The sequence below is a fragment of the Dama dama genome, chromosome 28 (genome assembly GCF_033118175.1).
Source record: "Dama dama isolate Ldn47 chromosome 28, ASM3311817v1, whole genome shotgun sequence".
Taxonomy (NCBI): domain Eukaryota; kingdom Metazoa; phylum Chordata; class Mammalia; order Artiodactyla; family Cervidae; genus Dama; species Dama dama.
In genome coordinates, this window is record NC_083708.1 from 46,302,123 (window position 1) to 46,325,742 (window position 23,620).

Consider the following 23,620-nt stretch of genomic DNA (forward strand, 5'->3'; position numbering starts at 1 on the left):
GTGGTAAGGGAAAAGGGAAATTTTTAAGTGGAGATCATGATTTAAGCAGCAATTTAGGAAGACTGAGGAAAAATAAATAAGGTCATAAGAGGTTGGAAACATTTCCTTTAGAGTCAGGAAAACACAAAGATGTCTACTGCCACCTAGGATATTCAGCATTGTATTGGAGGTCATAGACAGCTCCATAAGACATGAAGAAACTGAAAAAAGGAAGAGGAGGACGCTCATTATTTGCATTTCATGTGACTGTTTACATAGAAAATCCGAAATAACCTAGAATGAAATATACAGAAATTAAAGGAGAATTTAGCAAAGTGGTTGAATGTAAGATATATTGAATATAAGATATATACATATATACACACACATATATATTCATTTCTATGTACAAGTAACATACAGTATAATAACAGCATTTTTAAAAAGACATCATTTATAATAGCTACAAAAACTATAATTTCATGGGAATAAATAAGTGTGTGAGAACTAGAAGCAAAAGCTGTAAAGGACATTAAAGACAAATATATGTCTATGAGTAAGAAATAAATTCTTTCCAAATTGATACAAAGATTTGATTTCATTCTGATTAAAGTTCCAATGTGTGTACGTATGTTTATCTTGAATGGTTGATTTTGAAATTTATGTGATATGACAAGAAATTTAAGATAAAGAATAAGAAAGAATTAAATAAAAAATCCAGAAATGGATGGATGCTTATAGGAAATCTTAATATTTTCCAAATGCAGTATAGCAAACCACTGAGAGAAGACACCATGTAACAAATTTAGGAGTGAAGTAGTTATACACATGGGGGTGGGGAGGAAGCACACATTTGAATTTACTAAAAGGATAAAACAAAACTAAAATTTTTAGAAAAACACATAGATGAATATGAACAATGATATTTCATTGTTATCACTAAAGAAAACATTTCTTAAACAGGGTACCAAAGTACTAACAATAAAGTAACAGAATGATAAATTTGGCAACATTAAGATTAGCAACCTCTGTTAAGAAAAGTGAAAAATATCTAGATAACAAATTGGGAAGAGGTGTTTCCAGAAAATAAAATCAAATAACAGATTAGATAACATCACTGCTATATAGACTTCTAGAAATCATTAAGAAAAATAATTCAATAGAAACCTTGGTAAGAGACCTGAGTAGCTAGACAGTTCAAGGAATGTGAATACACATAGCAGAAGGTAAAAGTTGTACTAATCAAGAGGAAAATGACAATGACATTTGGCACCTTTGAAAAGCAAAATTTTTTAAAAAATATGACAGAATCCCAGAGTGTGAAAGGGTATGGATTATCAGTTGCTCTTACATATTGGTGATTAAGACGTTGATTGGTACAGTGGCTTTGGCAGTGTTGTATAACAGAACACTGACATACCCTGAGGCTGCTCAGATATGCAAATCCAAGAAAAAGTTTAACAGATCAGTACCAGATGACATATGCAAAAATATACATACTAGCATGATATGCAGCTTAAAAAGAAAAAAACAATAAATACCTACTATCTGGACAACAAATTATAGTAGGTGCAGTCAATATTATACAGAAAAAGATGAGAAAGAACTCTCAGGAGAAACATAAAAAATTCTTAGTAATATAAATTCTAGTTTAAAAAAAAAGCTTGAGAAGACATTCTGGAATATCACACTTGTTCTTTCTCTTTCTATCCCTCTGTTTTCCTGGAAATTCTCAATTGCACTGTATATTGATTGAATAGTGACCAAGAATTATCTGCCCAAGTCTGACTACAGTAATACATAAAACACTTATTTAAGTTCTCCTGTCTGTGGTTTATTTGTCTATAAAGTGACAATAATGTTAGCCCTAGCCCATAGGGTTACTCAGAGAACTGGAAGAAATAATTCATATAAAATACTTATTATAAATTATAGCAAAAAATATTAGCAGTCTTTACACTAATTATGAAATGTATAATGAAATTATGTGAATTTTTGCCTAGTAAATATTTTTAATATTTCTGTCTCTTTTTCAATATTTTTAATATTCTGTCTCTTTCTGTTGATCTTCATAGCAACCAATCGGGTTTAATCTAAACTAACATAGTATTTTATCCAGACCTCATGTGCTCAGTCATATGAGACTCTTTGCAGCCCTATGGACTGTAGCCCACCAGGCTTCTCTGTCCATGGGATTCTCCAAGCAAGAATACTGGAGTGGGTTGCCATTTCCTCTTCCAGGGCAACTTCCCAACCCAGGGATCGAACCCACATCTCCTGAGACTCCTGCAACACAGATGGATTCTTTACCACTGAGCCACCTGGAAAGCTCATCTTACTCAGACTACTTATTGATATTACTTCTTCACTAACTTCCTGTAACCACTGTGGTACCTATGTAAATCATACTCCCAATTGAAGCCTGAGTATTCTTTCCAAAATGCAGATCTTATCCAACAATCTGGTTTCTGCTTAAGAGATGTAGGTGGTTTTCATTGCTCTTTGGATAAAGATCAAATTATTAAGGTCACTGATCACCTGGCTAAGGTCCAGCTTTGACTTATATTTTAAATGCATCCTGATGACAAATCCCTGTGCCTTCTCTGTGCTCATCAACACCATCTGCCTATCAGTTCCTCAAGAACATGCCATGCCCCTTCCTATTGCATGACTCTTACATGTACTTTGTCACAGGCGTGTGAAACTTTTTACAAGTATGTGCTTCTCATCATTCATATTCCTGCACAATCACCACTTCCTCAGGAAAGTCTACCCCAATTCTCTAGTCTAAGTAAATGTTCTTTTATTATAAGCTCTCATAAAACACCATACAGTTCCTTCCCATAACCTGTGTGAAAGAGAGTGAAGTGCATTTTTGAGCAAACATTTGGCCAATAACTAAATATTTAAAGTTTTGTTATTTCTCCCTCTTTCAACAAAAATGTTCTCAGTGTTCCAAAACCAATTGTTAAATTGTTAGATCACTGTTCATTTCTACCATGAAACAAAAACAAGAAACCTTAAAAAAAAAAAAAAAAAGGAGCACAGATGACATATTTTCTTGTACCTAAATGAGGACCAAAAAAAAAAAAAAAAATCAACATAAGTGCAATAGTTTAGGTCAGAGAAAAAACTTAGGTAAAGTTATGGTGTCATATTTTGCATATGGGACATCACCACCCTGAGTAACAGGATGACGATAATGGTCTAATAGAGTTTACATCTCAGTTTTTGCTCTCCAGACCTGGAAGAAACCTACTTTGTGCCATGGTTTGAAGCCAGCAGAAGCTATGTAGTCCTGGGAAGAAGACAGAAATCAGTAGTATGTTTCATTATACCAATAAATGCTTCCCTGTGTATCCTGTATACATATAATCCAAGTTTTCACATTTCCAAGTATTAAACTGTACCACTTGATATCAACTGAGTGAACTTTTCATCACTCATCTGAATCTGACAGAAAGGAACACTTCTTGGGACAGCACTTTTCAGATTGTATTTCTATATTTAACACATTTGATTAAGGTCAGTCTCCTCTTCTAGACTTTGGGTTACCAAAGTAAGCACCGTGTCTCTTTTTTATTATATTGCATACCTAGCATCTAACACGAATCTTAGTTTATAATGTAGATTCAATAATAATTAAATATAAACAAATGGGTGCATGTTTAATTGATTCACAGTAGTGGGGCACAGAGTAACAAGTCAACTCTAATCAAGGTGTCTGGGTTTTTAAAGAATGAGAAAGAATATCTTGGGAATCAAAGGAATGGTTAATGTAAGCTAGGTCTTTGTCTATAGCTAAATGAAAGGTATTCTGCAAAGAAATTACCAAATGTTTCTTCCTTTGTTGACTGAAGACAAAAGATGTCCTTTCAAATCTGTTTATACATTTTAAAAGTAATAGAACCCCTAGACACATGGCTGACCACATTAGTCTATTTCCTTACCCTACCTTGCAGCTAAGTGTGAACATATCATTATTTCTACCACCATAATGTACAACTTGTGGTATGTATCCTTACAAGGAAGGAGCAAGACTTTTTAAATTTCCTTCTGTTCTTCCTCCTGGTGGAAATGTAATTATAGTGGCTGAAGCTACAGTATTTATTCTAAAGTATTAATATATGAAAACCCTAGATTATGAGCTGAGATACAAGGCTATAATCATTGTTATTTAATCACTCAGTCATGTCTGACTCTTTTGTAACTACCCGTGGCCTGCCAGACTCCTCTGTCTATGGGATTTCTCAGGCAAGAATACTGGAGGGGGGCTGCCATTTCCTTCTCTAGGGGATCTTCCCGACCAAGGGATCAAACCTGCATTTCCTGCGTTAGGTGGATTCTTTACTCTGAGCCACCAAGGAAGCCTTGAGATACAAGCTATATGTTAAAATATAATTTAAATAGTGTGAAAAGAGCATTTTTAGTGTGTCTTTTATTTCCCCTTTTAACTGATGAATTTTGACCAAGGTGAGTGGAATTTATTATTTTAGATTTTTCAGTATATTAATGATATTAGATTAGATATTAAGCTCTACAGACTGACCTTAAGGTTAACTAATTGGTAATTGGGAGTGTTATATTGCTGATGATGTGATATTACAGAAATATCTAGTTGAAAGGTAGAAAAACAGCTATCCTCCTTTGTAAAGAGGCAGGGATATATTTGTTTGTTTTTTAATTACATTCAATAAATGTGAAAGTAAAGTATTGTGTAAGGCAATACATTAAAGAGGGTTCTTAAAACCTTACAGTTCATCATGGTTTGCTTAGAAAGTGTTCCTTATCTACTATATAACATGTTTCTTGAGCTTTGTAAAATAGAAGATGGAATGTTTTGAATTAGACCTAAGCCCTTGGGGTATAAATTACATTGGATTCCAAATTTAGCATTATTTGACAAGCACAGGGGAAAATTAAAATCTTCCCCACTTCAGAAATATTATTGGGATCTATTTTGTGAAATTCATTTGTATTATAAAATATCCTATTTAAAAAAAAGTATCCCCTTTACTTATTGAGTTAGAAAAAGCAATTGGTAAGAAGAAAACATTGACAATATTACATTCTTTACAATGATAAGAGCAAAGTTTCTACCTCTATTATCTTTGAACCAGAGTAGTTTTGGTTTTTATTTGCTTCTATCTTGGATTTCTGCACAATATTTTCTTTAAAGACAGGGTTCTTGATCAAAATAAGAGTGAAGGATTGAATGCATGCATCAAAATTTGCTCCCTACTCAACCATAAAAATTACAGTAGAGAGTTTTTGGTTTTTTAAAGTATTAAACTCCAAGAGTAAAGTGAACAAGAAAGGTGAAAGTTTCAGCAACATTTTTGGAAGGAGAAAAGCATTTGAACAAATGATAGGTCATCAAGCAGACTGGAAAAAGTAGAATTAATAACTGATAATGCAGCAGAACAAATGCAACAAGGAGGGCCTCTTGAATGTAGTTGGAAAACAGTGGATCCTCGTATTCTTCTCCTTCTTCTCCCCTGCAAGACCATTCTTCAACCCATCAAAGTAATAAGGAATTATTCTCAAAAGGGAAAAAAAGGAAGGACTCCAGACAGGAATATGCTAGGCTCAGCTGAAAGCCAGAATACTAAATTTAAAACAGGGTGATTAAGTGACCTAGATCTCCTTGCATTTATTTTATGATTTTTTGTTGTGTCAAATTTGAGTTATATGTATGCTTATTAGTGCTCAGTCAGTCACATCTGACTTTGTGACCCACAGACTATATCCCGCCAGGCTCCTGTGTCCATGGGATTCTTTAGGCAAGAATACTGAAGTTGGTTGCCCTTTCCTCCTCCAGGGGATCTTCCTGACCCAGGAATCAAGCCCTCATCTTTAATGTCTTCTGCAGGTGGGTTCTTTACTCCTGAGCCTAGTGACCTTAGTCATTCTGAATGCAGAATGTAGCGATCTCAAGACCTCTTAACCAGTGATTAGCAGAACACTGGCAGTTGAGGCTTCATCTCCAGGAAGAAAATTAACATACTCCTGGGGGAATCAAAGGAAAGATCCAAAGATAGGGATGTTTCAAAGGATTCATTAACAAATAGTCCAACTAGTGGTAAAACTCTAACTAGATGAAAATTCTCCCCTACCCTATTGTGCACATAGAGCTCCCAAATCAGACTTTAGTTCCCTTTTCTTAATCATTAACAGGTTGTGAAGAATTAATAAGCATCTGAAGAAAAGCTCTAATACAGAAGATAGAAATCCAAACAGGCACACAGAAAAATGCAACTGGGGAAAAAAAAAAAAAAACAAAAACCTGAGGTCTTTTCAGAAAGAAGGAAATGTCTTAAGATTACTGTTAGTTACTTCAAATATATAAGAGAAATTATTTACATTCATAAAATAAGAACTCATAGAAATTAAAATAATTTGGTAGAAATGAAAAACTCAATTCAATATTTGGAATATAAAGATGACAGAAATAAGAAATAGGAAAGCAAATCTTATAGATGTGCACTCAGACTGGAATATCAAAAAACTTGACCTCTGAAGTAGTACTTCTTTAGAATTCATCAAAATTAGAGAGAAACCTAGGAAAAGGGAGAACGTCTGTTAGAGGCAACAGGGGATCCAACAAGGTCGAGGAATTAAGGACATCCCCAGAAGGCAAGAAAGGAGAGAAATCTCTCTATAATGATTGTGCTGCAGACACAAAGGGCTGTCCGAGAGGGGGTCAATAATATCGCAACAGGATTCAAATTACAGATACACTCAAGACCTTCAAGACAAGGGGCTCACTGCCATTGTGCCTATGTGCATGTTCAGTCACTCAGTTGTGTCTGACTCTCTGTGACCCTATGGACTGTTTCCCATCAGGCTCCTCCATCCATGGGATTCTCCAGGCAAGGATACTGGAGTGGGTTGCCATTTCCTATTCCAGGGGAACTTCCTAACCTAGGGATCAAACCCACAACTCGTGAGTCACCTTCATTGGTAGGCAGAATCTTTACCCCTGAGCCAACTGCCATTGTACCATCTTTTAAACTGAGGACAAAATTCCTAAGTGATCCTGGCCCATATTGTTTTCCATACCTGGCTTGCCTTGATCAGAAACAAATGACGTTACTCCTGTACCTTTCATGCTCTCTTTCCTGAAACATTGGGCACTCTCTTATCTCTATTAAAGTATTCTGCTTATATTTACATCTCAGTGTTGGAAGTGACTGTCAGTAAGCCTAGTCTTGGAATAGAAGAGCCCACTCCCAGTGACAATCTTTGGTGCACACGACAGCCTGACGCTATGATTCTACTGTACGTCTGATGCCATGATTCCCTTTATACATATGCACTGTACACAATTGTCTGTATTCATATTTCATAATAAACAAACATTTAAAAGCACTGTGCTAAAATTCTTTAAAACCGTTAGTGTTTAGTACATAAACTCATTTAATAACAAGGAACTTATTCTTAAAAATATATAACTGAACTGAAAAATATTTGAAAGATTTTAATTTGTAAAATATCTTTATCCACTTTACATGTTTGTAAAATAGAATCTATTCCCTTGGTGCTACCATAAAGATTAGGGTTATTCAGTTGTAAATATGTAAATATATCTCTGTGGCATTCTCATAGCTGCTAGGATTAATTATCTATGAAACATACTGAATATAAATCCTTGATGTTTTCATCTGATTAGCATTATTTAGTGGTGATATGTATAACTATATCCTCCCCCAGTGTTCCATAGTGGCTAGAGTTATTTATTTGTGGTGTATGTATCTCCACTGATTACCTGGAGTCATCAGGTTATGTTGTCAACTAGAATAGGCATTTCTTCCTCTTCTTACAATTTGAGTGGTAGGCACTGGAAAATAATCTTATGCCAATATACTGCCTTTCCAAAGAGAAGAGTTGTTCTTTCACTGGTTGAAATTATTTTGAAAGTAACCAAATTTTAATAAAATTAATAATAGTACTTCATATATGTATAAGTACACAATGAATAGAGCAATATCTATTTTGGCAGTGATGTAGAAACCTTTCAGGAAATGGATAAAAATTGAATATCATACATCATTTTTATATTCTAAATAACCTTTAGAGTTAAAATACAGCAGAATTATTTATACTTTTTGAACTTTTTAAGTTCTTAAATTATCAAATTTATATCAAAGATATAAATAATTAATTCCAGACTATTTAAAAAATAATCATCATTTTCTGCCTATTGTTTGTAATATAATGAAGAATTGAAATTTAAAAGTGCTTTAAAATCTGATTAGAATCAACTGAGTAAAAACTTAATATTCAGACCAAAATTTGAACATTTTATGAGCTATGCTATTTGAGGCTATTTACCAATTTAAAAAAAAAGTTGAGATTTGTAACAGCAACTTCTGCAACTTCCTAAAATTAAATTTTGGGACATAATTGTCCTTGAAATATGAAACTTAATCCTGACACTAGAAATTTTGAAAACACTTAGAAATTGAACTTTTAAGTAATGGCTATTAGCAATTTATGTTTTTTGTTTTTTTGTTTTTTTTTTGGTTTTGGATAGGAGTTCTAGTTAAAATGAGTCTTTTTTTTTTTTTTAATTTATCATTGATATTGAGCCTATCTCTTCCTTCTCCTTGGCTGAATTAAATTAACAATGTGCAATGAATTCTTAAATTGGACATGAGTTGAACTTCACATATAATATCATAATCACTATGGACATAATCAATGTCCAGTCACAGAAGCGCCAAGATCATGACTGTATCCTCTAAAACTGTTACGTTTCACATTTGAACTGTCCTAAGCCTGAAGATTACATTTTATATTCTGGCCCAGCTTGGAGCCTGAGCTTTTTTCTTCTTTTCTCCAGGTAGTTTTGAAGTGGTCATCCTTGATGACCGGGAAGGATTCAGGAAGTGTACTTCCCTTCATGCAAAGAACAAACAGTGCATTCATGGACCCACATTAGAGAAAAATGAAAGTCAAAGCTGAAAGTAAAATGGACATAATTTTAATGATCTTTTAAATTTTGTGCATTGGATTCAAACAGCAAACTGTGTGCACTCAACTTTATCACAATGTTGCCAAGAGGTCTGTGTCTTTTACCATTTCACACACAATTGTTCATTACAGAATGTTATCCGCCTCGTGGAAACCAGGGGTGTGGCATATGAGAAGCAGCGGTGGTAGTGCACCTAGCTTTTATATTATCTAACTTGAAAATATTTCTCTTCTATGACTCCTTTTTTTCTTGATAAAAATAGTTTTCACCAAACGTTGGTGGTGCACACGCACTACCATTCATGCTCGACATCACACCCCTGACAGGAACACGTGTTCTTAATTTGTTGATAAAAAGTATTACAAAAATTTCCATACAAAAACTATTTTCATAGAAATCTTGCATTTCCACAAATAAACCTGAACATTTTTTTGAAAAAAACTGCTCAAGAATTTTGTTCATTTAACATTGTGACTGTATTGATAAATGCAGTCCACGTCAGAGTTCACCACACATACTTCTCTTTAGATGACCAGTCCCCTTTCTCCTTTCACTGAGATCTGCCCAGGCTCCATCAAGTTCATTTATAGCAGGAAGGAGGTTTTGGATTAACACATCTGAGTGTTAGAATGAAAGTTTCAGTCTTCCACAGAACTATCAATACTCAGCCCTCTTTTACAGCTTAAGACAAAGAGTGCAAAACATCATCCATTTTAATTCAGAATCTCTGAACCAACTGTTGCTTTTTTATTCTTGGTGTGAGGTTGGGGAAAGGGTGGCTGGAATAGGTAGGGATTTGATAGAGATACATGTTAAATCTCCTGCCACAGTGAATATAAGAAAAAACATTATTGCCTTGGTAATTTGACACTTGTATTTCAATCAGTGACACAGACTGTCAAAAAAACAAAAAGAAAAGAAAGAAAAACACTGATGAAGATCTGCTTTATATTCCACTTGCCATGAAATTCAGATTTGTTTTGCTTTACATTTCTTCACATCCTATAAGCACATATTGTCTATTCAGATGACCATTATACTGAGTAGCTGGGGGCTAGTGACATCATCACCCTCTTATCTGGGTGTTCAGAAGACTTAACTGTTTCTTGTAACACTACAGTTTTTGCTGATTCCAAGTATTTTTATTCTTAATGATTTTTTTTTCCTCTGGTTACCCTTGGGGCATTGATATTCCATCTCCTGGCAACAGTTGAACCTCAAAAGGAACCTGTAATTTCTTCCCGGACTGCATTTGAAACCAGCCACAAAATGGTTATGTAACATTCACTCAGAAGAAGGGAGGAACCCATGATAAACAGTGTAACCCCGTGTAACTCAGTTGATCCATGATGTTTATAAATCAAGTCTGATCATTGCAACTGCTTAGATCACAGAGTCTCTAGTTCATAGACACAGCGGCATGAGGTAACTCATTTTATTTTGCACAGGTTGCATATTTCCACAGGAAACATTCTCGCTAAATTGTTTGGAAAAAAAGACGACAGTTTGTGCTTGGGTGTTTGGCCTCCCAGCTTTATGCCATGGTTTCTTTACCTGGCAACCGTCTGTCGTTAAATGTGTGCATGTTGATAACCTCTTCTGTTTTCACAATAACTGGGGCCTGTGGCTTGTGTTTTAACCGACGCTGGCACTTCAGGGACATCCTCAGTTCCTCTAGCATGGCGCTACAGAAGGACCTCTAGAGAATAACACAGAAAAGGAAATATTACACACACATCGACTGCAATGGTCCTGAAACAATAGTAAATTCAGTCTCAACAGCCTTCTCAACATAGCAGCCTTAAAGTTTTGAAAAATTCCATTATAAGGGCTATATCAAATTATTCCACTTTTAATACTCAAAACATGATGATTAAAATATTTTATCAAGTGGGCAAGTTTAAAGAAAATCTCCACCTGTAGTGAACTGCCAGCTAGGAATGCATACATTACACATAATTTGAATGAGGTTTTAAGATATATAATTGATTAACATGATAAGATATAATCCACCTTAAAATTTAAATACAAACACATATAAACAAATCAGTTAGCAGAAATCCATCCATGCTATTAAAAAATATTAGACAAAATGTACTGGCTTTTAGATCATAATGTAAGATATGAAAATTTTCTTTAAACGTGGCATCTTCATTTTGTCTTTCAAAACAGAACAAAAATAGCACTCACACATTTAGACATAAAATATGGAAAATTATTTTTGGTATTCATTATATCTTTTTGTGATCATGCCTATAAAACTATTGGTGAAGATTACAAACACATATGACCTAGTCATGAAATGACATTGTATCACATTTAAAAATCCATGCACAAATATTAACTAAATTTTTGGTATCATCAACTTGTTAATTGAGGACTGATAATTTATTCCATGAAGAAAAAGTGACCCTACATATATATTTTTAAATTTCTATTTCATTGGCAATAGATTTGCCAGAAATTCTATATACCTGGAACTTATTACACACTCCTCAAATTCCTATTACAGAGTGAAAACATAAGACAGAAACTTATTAGTCTCCCTCTCCATCTAATTGAGATACATATGTTAGTTACATATAAATCAGATTCATGAACCAGTTGCATATTATTGTTGACATTCAGATGGTCTAAGACTTAGGCTCTTTTTTTGCAAGAACTAAAAATGTGGACAACAACTAAAAATGTGGACAAGAATGAAAAATTTACACAATTCCAAAAAGTGATATGAAAACATAATGAAATAAACCTAATCAAATATGCATGTGAAGTCTATTTTTTTTTTTTTTCATTTTGTGTTGCTGCTTTATTGTTTATCGTCTTAGGATAATTCCAAAATCCAAAAACAAGCTTCAGGAGTTGGTGATGTTCAGGGAAGCCTGGTGTGCTGCAGTCCATGGGGTCACAAAGAGTCGGACACGACTTAGTGACTGAACTGAACCGAACTGAATTCCAAAATAATATATGATAAAAATGGTTAATACTATATACATGCCTTGTATTTTTTAAAATACTTTTCATATATCACCTTTTGTGACACAAACTAATACTGAATTAAGTTGGGCATCCGTATGACAGAGGATAACTCACTTTCTGCAGCTCACTTCCAGCAAGATATTCTGATACCCAATTTTATGTTTTTTGATCTTGCCCTGTTAGCTTCTTGTCCATTCCTGGCTATATTTTCATTTTTCTTCTTTGGGTTGCTGAAGAGTTTCCTTGGTGATCATCCCAAATCTATGCCTTGGTATTCCTGAAATTCTCACAATTATCAACAATAATCTATTGTTCTAAACATGTTATTAATAGTATTCTCTTGTCCAATAAACAGGTGAAATCCAAATCTCTTTTTTCCATCATGACCTCTCTGAGTTAATTTTACCTTATCTTCCCCCAACCTAATCTTCTTCTTCTTTTTTCTTTACACACATGCTTCTCTTTGGCCCTCCAAAGTTTTTCTCCTGTGTTTCTTCTTGCTCTGGTACTCAGCAGAGTTCTTTCATCTTTCACATCAGTCCAGCTTTATCCCTTACCTCCAGACATGACTCAAATTTTAACTTATTCAGGAACCACTTTCCAATTGACCAGGCTTATTATTTCTACTCAGTTTACTATTTTCCCCTCACTATCATGTTTCTCTGTCTGACCTCTAGGTCTTCCATGTTTCCCTCTCATTGAATTGTAAGGAGTAGTGATCAAGTGCTCATGGCACTGTTGACCAAATTAACAATAGCTATACATGACCTTAACATTTTAATTCATTTTTAAAAATGTTTGTAATTTAATTGCTTAAAAAAATTTTTTCAGATGCTTAGTAAAATACATTGTGTACAAGTGAGCTAATTAATCAGATAAACCTTTGTTATTTGTTTAATAACATTAAATTAATAAAAATATTAATTTATTAGTGTTTGTCATGGGAGATGATTAAATGCTACACATGAATTCCCAACTAACTGCAAAGTTATTTCTATGTATTATTTATTATGTGTTAAATTATATGGTTTTGAAATTCACAGATTCTATTTCTATTAAAGGATCTATATGATACCTGATAGCCAGTATATGGACACAGTGTTTCTTGTTGCTTAATACCTACTATTAGATGTACTTATTAAGAACATGATGAAAATGATGATGAAGATGGTGATGATGACAACATTGTAGAAATGGAAAAATCTGACTCCAAAAGAGGGAGGAATACATAGTCTTGAGGTAACTTAGTCTTGGTTCTCTGTTGAAACATTTAACAGAAGAATTGATTAGATAATATAATAATGTCAGAACTTGATGTCATCGACACTTTAAAAATGTTATAGGATGTGAATAATGTTGAATTGTTTGATATAAGCCTTCATTTAAAATAATTAAACTTCCCAAATGCTAAAAAATTTATAACATTCTCTTTGGCAAACTCAGTTTTTAGATATCATGATTATATTGATTTCAAAAGTGATAAAATAGAGATATTGTTTTGTCCATAGTAACAGAGTGGTCTAAACAACTGATTTTTCTCAGGAAAAAAATCTTACAAATGTACATAACTATTCAACAATGAACTGATTCCATTTTATTTCTAGTTAGGAAGTAATTGTATTAATAGCCTATACTTAACTTCAGATTATAAATAAATGCATTTAAACTCTTTTAAAGCAATTTTATGTAATATAAAACTTGCAATACTGATTAATATAAATTATAAGCATATATCCTGCCCCAATCAAGCATAAATAATTTAAAAGTATCTTAAGTAAATGATATTTACAAATTTATAAACTCTGAAAATTGTAAACACGTAATCCCACCACTATCATTTTAGGCTTTCTCTATTTTCTTAAGTTATTAGAAAGTAAAAAATATAATCAAACAAGCTTTAAGCAGTCGATCAGTAGTTTTGATTTTAATATCATGTTACCACTTTTGTTAATTTTTTCTCTAAATAAGCTGACTTTGACAGTTCTTTTTATCAATATAAGTTTTACCTAAAAAAATAGTATTATCTTAGATTCTAATACAGTCACCATGAGACTGTAGGTTCTTTTCTTACTTATATAATATTTCCAATCCTTCACAAAACTATGAAAATCTTTAGATTTGAGCAAAAATTTGGAGTCAACATTGACAAATTTAAAAAACTTAATGATACCATAAAGTGTGGTTCACTTTTATCACTAAAGCAAACACATTTTAAAAAAATTTTTTAAAGCTTTAAAAATGTAAATTCTGTATCTTGATCTCTGTAAGAACCCAAAGCTGAAACTGTACAGACGATTGTGAAATATAGCTGTTTCCCTGTGTTGTACGTTGCCAAAAAAATTACTATGTCTGATTTTTAAGCTTCTAACTTGTCATTTGATAGAGACAAATAGTGTTTCCTACTTCTTATCATGATCAGAAATTTTTACATGTCCTTTTACTGAACTGTGGAATAAGATTTTGAAAAACCTAAATGCACTTGACAGGAATTTCCTGATTATCATGAAGAAGAAGGAAGCTGAGGAGGAGGAGGGAGTAGAGAAGAAAGAATAAAAGAGACAGAAGACAGGAAAAGGGGGAGGGGGAGAAGGAAAGCAATAGTGAAGGAAAGAGGGAAGAAGGGAAGGGAGAGAGTAAGTGAGAGAGAGATTGAGGGAGGAAGAAAGAGAAAGAAAACTACCATGCTTTTCAAATCACTTCTTAGGGACAGAAACACACAAATTGTGTCAAAGTAAGTTTTGTAGGGTGAAAACAACAACAGAAATGTCTCTGCACAATATGACAGACTACAAAAAGAAAAGAAGGTGCAAGGATACTAACCATTATTAAAAACCTCTTTTAGTAAGTTTCAAAAGTTTACTAAACAGTGTCTGGATGGTAGGGTGGCACTAACCAAATAGAAGATTCCTGAAAATGAAAATTTAAATCTTTGAGCTGTTAGCATGTATAATTGCATTTAGTTAAACTCGTTATAAAATGCATTGTATTTAATGAGGCAACATGTATTACACATCTCTAATTCTTGAAACAATGAAGGTCTGGAAACCTTAAAATAATGAATTTGGCTAAATGTACATTGCCTTTTAAACAAGTTATTTTTTTAATGTATAAGACAACATAAATAGTCCACAGATAAATGTTCTCAAGAATATCATTCGTGGTGTTACAGAATAATTTAATCTTAATAGCTTAACTTTCTAATTTATAGATATGTTTATATGATACATGATGTGAGAGTACTTTGAGAAGCACATAAATTCTTTTAATATTAGAAATCTAGTTTCAGACATGCTCCATATTGAACAGTGATATATTTAAACTTCATTTTTAAGTAAAATCCTTTATTTTTAGCAATGTCTTTTAAAAAAAATAGCAACTGATGAAAAATAAGTTTAATTTTTTAAACTTCGAAACTCATCACTTTCATGTTGAATATATAATACTATACCAACTGAAGAGAAATAATCATAAATATATGCTATTATTAGGTCTCTATTTAGTATTTATTTTGTAAGGAGAAACCTATTCTATACATCTTACTGTCTTATTTTTTGAGGGTATAAAGTTAACTAAATGATATTCCAATATTCAGAATAATTTCCAACCATTTTTGTGTACAGTTTCTATTTGAAGCCTACTAAAACATCTTTAAACTGCTTCTAAGAGACTTGGTAGTGCAATGTCCTAATATATACTAGCATCTCTCAACCAAAATGTTTTGTTTTGTTTGTCATTTAAATTATTTGTTCACTGATTATGGATACTTTGTTCATTCTCAGACATTTTCTAATTAATTTCTGATGCTGTAGGCCATTTGACCAAGAATTCCAGATCACAGGTAGTAGAGACAAATCCAAACTGTCACTGTAATTAATCCCTGTGGAAAATTGTTCCACTTTAGGTAATACTTAAATTAACTAAATAATAACTGAAGGAAAATAAAAAGAATATTGGATGCAATATGCAACATTTTATATAAATGTTGGTGTGCTAGATAATGAAGATAAATGTCATTTAACGAGGCCCATTTCTTTTGATTTGACTCTTTAACTGGCAGTCTTTTAAAAATATCAAATAGCTAGTGCTATCTATCAGAAGTATGGATTTACCTAAAGCTGTATGAATGTAACAGTGAAGCAATGGGAGATGAACAATGACTAGCTAAGATACTCATTTCAAAAAAAAAAAAATATATATAAACTTTGATCTTGATGCTTAGTCTTAGAGCAGTACTCTTTTTAAAAAGTCTATATATACATATATATATATTATTTAAATATGCGGTCAGACAGGTATGCACACACTGATATTCTAACTAAAAGAGGAATACTGTTCTCTTGACTTCCATTCTGTGTGTTATTATATTAGCCTGCCTCACTAACAGTGATTTGAATTTCAGCTAAGTTCTTTTACCTGGACTCTATTCTTAACAAATGGTAATTTTTGAATACTAAATAATAAATCAGACAGGAAAAATTATGGCACTAAATTATTTTTTCTCAATAAATAAAATGACAAAGCTTCCTATGCTTTAGCCTGGATTATTTTACAATGATAAACATAACAAAAGATTAAAATATTTTCAGAAACCTTGACTCTTAAAGAAATAATTACTGAATAGCTTTATATTGCATTTTGCAAATAAATGAGACAGAGAAAAATGGGGCATCATTATACATTTTTATACTTCCCTTACTTAAGTTAGAAAAATCAATAAATTAGGTCTGACAAGCTTCATCAACATTTTAGTCGATACAGCTGTGAAATGAATTTTAAGAAAAAGCAATGTTAATCATATTCTTGCTAGTAGTCATAATAATAACAATTTTTCAACAAAGTATGTAACATCCAAATAACTAATGCTTAATTCCAGGAAAGCTCTCTTTCCTTTAAAGTACAGCAGTTAAAATGTATCAGCTTTATAAATAAAGATAATAATTATATTATAATGAAAGCTTCTTAGTATATGCCAGACATGCAAAAACCTCTATATATGTTAACTATATTAACTTCTAAAACATTTTAATATATGGTGTATTTATAACCCATTCATTTATTTAAACAATATATAGAAAGATTAATATAATCCAAAGTTGAACACACTTGAAGAATGATTCTTTTTTTTTTTTTTTTTTTTTTTAATTTCAAAACCCATGCTTAATGTCCAGGAAAGTGAAATAACTATACAGAGCTCATGATCAATTTTGTCAATACAACATCAGGGATAAAACCTGTCAAGAAAAATAGCTAAATGTTCTACTTCCATGTCCTGTAGTCGTCTGCGGTGTAAACAGAATTAGTCTAGGCCTATTTCAACTTGAGAAACATACTTGACCCTTGAGATACTTATCTTCTTCTGCACAGTATGGATAATAATCTTTGCATAGCTCTCAGAGTAACTTTCCTGCATTGGAGAGGGAAATGGCAACCCACTCCAGTGTTCTTGCCTGGAGAATCCCAGGGACGGGGGAGCCTGGTGGGCTGCCGTCTATGGGGTCGCACAGACTCGGACACGACTGAAGTGACTTAGCAGCAGCAGCAGAATAACTTTGTACTCACATGACATATTACACTTTAAAAATTCTAAAGTCATTGATGAAAACCAGCTATAATCTTGTTTTAAAACATTATGGGCATTAAAAGAGTATGAGTTATCACAAACGAATGACTTAAAACTCCTTTTGCTGATTTGCAATTACTTAGTGAGCAAAATGAAAATTGGCAATTGAAGTGTTATTTTATATTTATATATAAAAAGCATTTTTTGAGCCATCCTGTTAGTCCCTATATATATATATGTATAATACCCTATAAAGGATATTAGTGGAAATTGAGAGAAGCTCTGCTCTCATAGAAAGGCAGTAACATAAAAACAAGACAAAATACACTTTTGTCCAAAGTTTGTTAGTTATAACTTTTGAGTAGCAACATGCTTTATAGCTAGATTTTATATTAAAAATTTACTTAGAATGTTAACAGTTAAAACTCCATATATTAAATACAAACTCCCTAATGAAAAGTACAAATATTCCATGATTTGTAAGTATTATTTGGAAAAATGTAAATATTGTAATAAAATGTTTGCTGATGATTTATGACAATGTTTGCTTTCATATATCTTATCCAATAAATGTCTTCTTTTATGAAGACATTATGAAGCATTACCTCTGTTAGAACAAATTCTTCAGCATTCTGGAAGCAATTTGTGCATAAGGATTTGTGAACAACTTGTTTTAATTCTCCTGATTCCATGAAATACAGATTCAGCCAGCTTTGAAAATTGTTATTCCCCTGAATAATCTTTCATACAGAATCTCTAGTCTTGCAAGTTCAAATTAAACCACTATGATTCTCTTCTTATTCCTCATATTTCCTCATTTCATTCATTTGTCCTTCTATGAGTTACAACTGCCTTCTACATTTCTTATTCAACTATTCACTGAAGAACATTCTATATGCCCACAACACTTTTTTTGAATTTTCAATGACTGAAAATTATCACATTATATAAAGGTTACTGTTGATAAGATTTACCAGTGTTCTATAATACAAACAACTACATACACTAAAATGTACTATGTCCTGAAAAATAACTGTACAAAATAACTCTTAAAATGTACTTTAATCACCTTGCAGGAAGGCACAAAATATGTATCCAAGATATGGAATGTAGCTTAGAAATTCAATATCCAGCAATAATTTATACATTTTTATTTCTAAGATGTATTTACTATATTTTCTTTATGCTTAAATAATAGAAAGGGAATATTTTATTATATTTTAATATCAAGAAACTCAAAGATTCATATTCAACCTGATGTTCAATAAGGAACAGTTTGTACAGGCAAATCAATTTCAGTTACATGGAAATAAATCTATTTATATACGTATCACATAGAAACAAAAGGTGCAACTATGTAAGTTATATTACCATTCTCATTGGAAAGCAAAAGAAGGCAGAATTATATATAGCTTTTAAAAGTGAACATATTCAAAAATTTAAGAAATGATGAATAATTCCAAACATAAATTAATAAACAATAATTATCATAAAATAGTATTATAAAAATTATTACAACAATTTATAACTCATACTTACAAAAATAAATGTATTATCATAAAATATATTACCAGAGAAATTAAAATTCAAAATATTAGGCAAGTTTTTTCAGTTATAAATAAGATTTAAAAGGTAAACACAGACTATTTGAAACAATTCTGTTACCTGAAATGCATTGATAATTGCCTAAGATGTGCAACAATTTCTTGAATTGCTTACTGAATGTACCTCAAGCACTAATGTTTTTAAAAGCAAGGAAAATATACAGCAAAAAGAAAATTAGAAAATGCACATATTGATTAGTTATTTTTCAAACATGTTCAAAGTGGAAAAATATTTTAAGTAACTTTTGTAATGGTCAGGTTATATGGTGAAAACCATCAAAAAAAGAAAAACACCTATTTAGTTAACAAGTTTGAATAAATGTGAAATGCAATATGTCCTTGAGGCATTAATATTTGCATTAAAATTAAAACCACTAAGTATTTTAAAAATTATAATACACCATCTTGTGGTTATTGGAAAGGAATGCAACTTACAATTTTTATATTTTTATAAGGTCTACATATTTCAGCATTATCTTTTCTTTTTAGTTTAAAATGCCCTCATTTAAAAATAACACATACTTATAGTACACTTAGTTCTCAAACAACTCAGAAATATAAAAACATTATAGTCATTAACACCAGTGTGATCCTTTAATATCTTACCAAATATATACTATAAAAGACATATTATTTTCACCTTTAAATAATAATAATCATTAATTTTATCATTATCAGAAGTAAGACTTGAAAGGTAATATATTAGTCAATCATAAATTTTATAAATAAACTTCATTTTCAACTAGATGGCATGTATATCATATCTACCAGTTTATTTAGATAAAGATAGAAATTTTCATTTATTCTTTTCAAAAATAAAAGAATATTATGAATTAAAGAAAGAAGAAATAAAATGGAGAAAGAAAAAGGGGTAAGAGAAAGTATTTGGGAGCTGGAATTATGAATAATATATACTTGCTTACTTCCAGTGTGCAAAAACATTTCATCATACACTTGGTTCTCTATAAATAATTATTGAGTAAATGAATAATTTTAAAACTATTTACTTTGGTTTTAAAATCTAAAAATCTCAATTAAAGACACAAGTCATAAATACAAATAAACTAAATTTCTATACACTCACATGCATATTTTACAATAAAATCTAGGAATATTTCACAGCTAATTTTAATAAATTAGCTAAGGTGTTAAACCATATAGCCCAACAAAGTAAGATATTTTTCTCAGGAAAAATGAAGAGGAATGGAGCTCAAGAACATAATTTATCACAATAAATCCAATGGATCACATCTAAAAAAACCTATTATTTATTTACTTTATAAACATATTTCTTTTGAATTATGTGAAAATATAATTCTTTTTTATTATTTATGATCAACTTTTCTAAGATTCTGGAATCAGTTTCATTATTTAACAGGTAAAGAGAGAGAAAAGGAAGGAAGGAGGAAAACAGAGAGAAATACAAAAAAGGAAGAAAGAGTCTTGCGCCAACAGAAACTGTCTGAGATATGGAGATACAAATCAAACTCACTAGTTCCTTTTCCTAAAGGAATTAAGAGGAAAGAATCTAATAAGGAAAGAGGGACCCCCCCACACACTCAAATCAGCAATATGAATAAAATAGTGAGCTGATTCCCTGATGGCTCAGATGGTAAAGAATCTGCCTGCCAAGAGGAAGACCCAGCTTTGATCCCTGGGTGAGGAAAATCCCTTGGAGAAGGAAAAGGCAACCCACTCCAGTCTTCTTGCCTAGAGAATTTCATGGACAGAGGAGCCTGGCAGGCTGCAGTCCATGGGGTCACCAAAAAAAAAAAAAAAGAGCTCTACAGGACTGAGCGACTACACTTTTTTACTTTCAAGGGAGAAATTTTGTCAAAGGCTTCACAGAGAAAAGAATGGATCTTGTTTGAAATGGATAAAACACATTCCCAACTTTCTCAAAGGGGCAGCAAATGTTCTTGGAATGAGGATAGTTTCTGAAGTCAGCGAAGCTTTTTTAAAAAATGAGATGTACAGATAGAGTCATATGGTTTTCTTTTGAATCAGTTCAGTTCAGTCACTCAGGCGTGTCCAACTCTTTGTTACCCCATGGACTGAAGCACCCCAGGCTTACCTGTCCATCACCAACTCCTAGAGTTTGATCAAACTCATGTCCATCAAATTGGTGATGCTTTCCAACCATCGCATACTCTGTTGTCCCCTTCTCCTCCTGCCTTAAATCTTTCCCAGCATCAGGGTCTTTTCCAATGAGTCTGTTCTTCACATCAGGTGGCCAAAGTATTGAAGCTTCAGCTTCAACATCAGTCGTTCCAATGAATATTCAGGACTGATTTCCTTTAGGATGGACTGGTTTGATCTTGCAGTCCTAGAGACTCTCAAGAGTCTTCTCCAACACCACAGTTCAAAAGCATCAATTCTTCGGCACTCAGCTTTCTTTATTGTCAAACTCTCACATCCATACATGACTACTGGAAAAACCATAGCTTCGGAAGATGGACCTTTGTTGATAAAATAGTGTCTCTACCTTTTAATATGCTATCTAGGTTAATCATAGCTTTTCTTCCAAGGAGCAAGCATCTTTTAATTTCATAGTTGCAGTCACCATCTACAGTGATTTTGGACCACCCCCCCCAAAAAAAAAATAAAGTCTCTCACTGTTTCCATTGTTTCCCCATCTATTTACCATGAAGTAATGGAACCAGATGCCATGATCTTAGTTTTTTGAATGCTGAGTTTTAAGCCAACTTTTTCACTCTCCTCTTTCACTTTCATCAAGAGGCTATTTAGTTCTTCTTCATTCTCTGCCATAAGGGTGGTGTCATCTGAATATCTAAGGTTATTGATATTTCTCCCACAAATCTTGATTCCAGCTTGTGCTTCATCCAGTCCAGCATTTCACGTGATGTACTCTGCATATACATTAAACAAGCAGGGTGACAACATGCAGCCTTGACGTATTCCTTTCCCAATTTGGAACCAGTCTGTTGTTCCATGTCCTGTTCTAACTGTTGCTTCTTGACCTGCATACAGACTTCTCAGGAGGCAGCTTAGGTGGTCTGCTATTCCCATCTCTTTAAGAATTTTCCACAGTTTGCTGTGATACACATAGTCAAAGGCTTTGGCATAGTTAATAAAGCAGAAGTAGATGTTTTTCTGGAACTCTCTTTCTTTTTGATGATCCAACAGATGTTGGCAATTTCATTGGAATAGAAAATAAAAATCTAACACCACCTTGTGGAAATAGTTGTGCCCTGTACACAGATCCATTATACCTATTGATTAGGAAAACTTTCTTGGCAAGTTTGATGCCTAGTCTTGAATGCCTAATCTAAAATGACTAGTAGGAATTTTCCAGGTAGAAAAATGGACAAAGGTTGCTCAGGTCAAATGGGAAGAGTATTTTAAAAAGCTGGCTCACCTTGGAAAATAGAAAGCAATTTAGTGCAGTTACAGTACAAGCACAAATTGGGGAGAAGCAAAATATAAAACTACAAAGATGAACAGAGAGAGATCCTGACGTGTCTCCTCTGGGAAGCTAGAGAATTTGAACTTCATTACGGAAGCTTTGTGGAGACGTTGACATCAGAGGATGTGACTCATATGCTCACGACCTATCAAAACAGCTCTTTTTTTCCAATATAATATTTTATCTGCTTCAGCCCAAACAAGTCAATTGATTCCCATTTTCTAATGTTTAAGAAGGTCATAGAAGTCCACAGAAATTAAGAACTGGTTGATATGTGAAAAATTCAACTAAACTAGTTATTTATAAGAATAAAGGTGATTCTAAAAAAGTAAATTCCCATGTCCTTTAAAAACACCTTAATGAAAAATAAATAAATAAATACATCTTAATGTTATAAAATAATTGTACATAGAGACAAGGCCCAGGTAAATCATACAAACAGGATACAAAGAGAAAAGAGCAATAGACTATCATATGCTGTCAAGAGATTAATGTATGTGTTTTATCTTAAATCTGAGCTATAAGTGAAAGAAAACTACTGCATATGGATGATGTGAAGTTCTAATTAGACAACCTAAATTCCTTATATTACTTTTGGACTCATTTTAAGCATTAGCTAACCAAATATCACATTTGTTGATAACTTATAGTAAATATGAAAATTAGAGATTTAATAACTTTCATCTTTGATTAGTTCTTAGGATTTGACCCCAAAACTCATTTTGACATCATAATAAAATCATAATGTAAAAAGTGTACTTAGACCTAATTTTCAGTCACACCTGTGGCAAAAGATATTTGATTTAGTCAGATGAGCAGATACAACCATTAAATAAATCATATAATTGCCCAAATTTCTCAAACTTTTTAATTGGTTATTTTACTCATAGAATGGTACTATCAGAATAGTCATTTAACACTATTTCAAGGAATTAATTACCTTCCTTAATTAAATTAAGTGAAGTAAACTGAATTAGTGTATTAATTAAGTGAAGTAAAATGTAGGAATGCTGTATCCAGAATTTTGATTTCAGAAAAGATAACCGTATCATAAATTATTAAATATGAAGGACAATATCATATTTCTACTTTTA

At 32.4% G+C, this 23,620-nt stretch overlaps 1 protein-coding gene across 5 annotated transcripts in view; it reads right to left on the bottom strand.

Annotated features, from left to right (window-relative positions):
* Nucleotides 1-8,949: 8,949 nt before the first annotated feature.
* GRIK2 (glutamate ionotropic receptor kainate type subunit 2) overlaps nt 8,950-23,620 on the bottom strand; it is a 725,919-nt gene continuing 711,248 nt past the window's right edge. For 4 of the 5 annotated variants that reach the window (XM_061131531.1, XM_061131528.1, XM_061131529.1 and 1 more), the window contains 2 exons: nt 13,059-13,193; nt 8,950-10,655 (listed from right to left, as the gene is read on the bottom strand). In XM_061131531.1, coding sequence (XP_060987514.1) covers nt 13,074-13,193 — 120 coding nt within the window. In that variant the 3' untranslated portion in view covers nt 8,950-10,655; nt 13,059-13,073. Of the gene's footprint in view, nt 10,656-13,058; nt 13,194-14,755; nt 14,843-23,620 lie in introns of those variants that run through there. The other variant, XM_061131530.1, reaches the window with a different exon arrangement.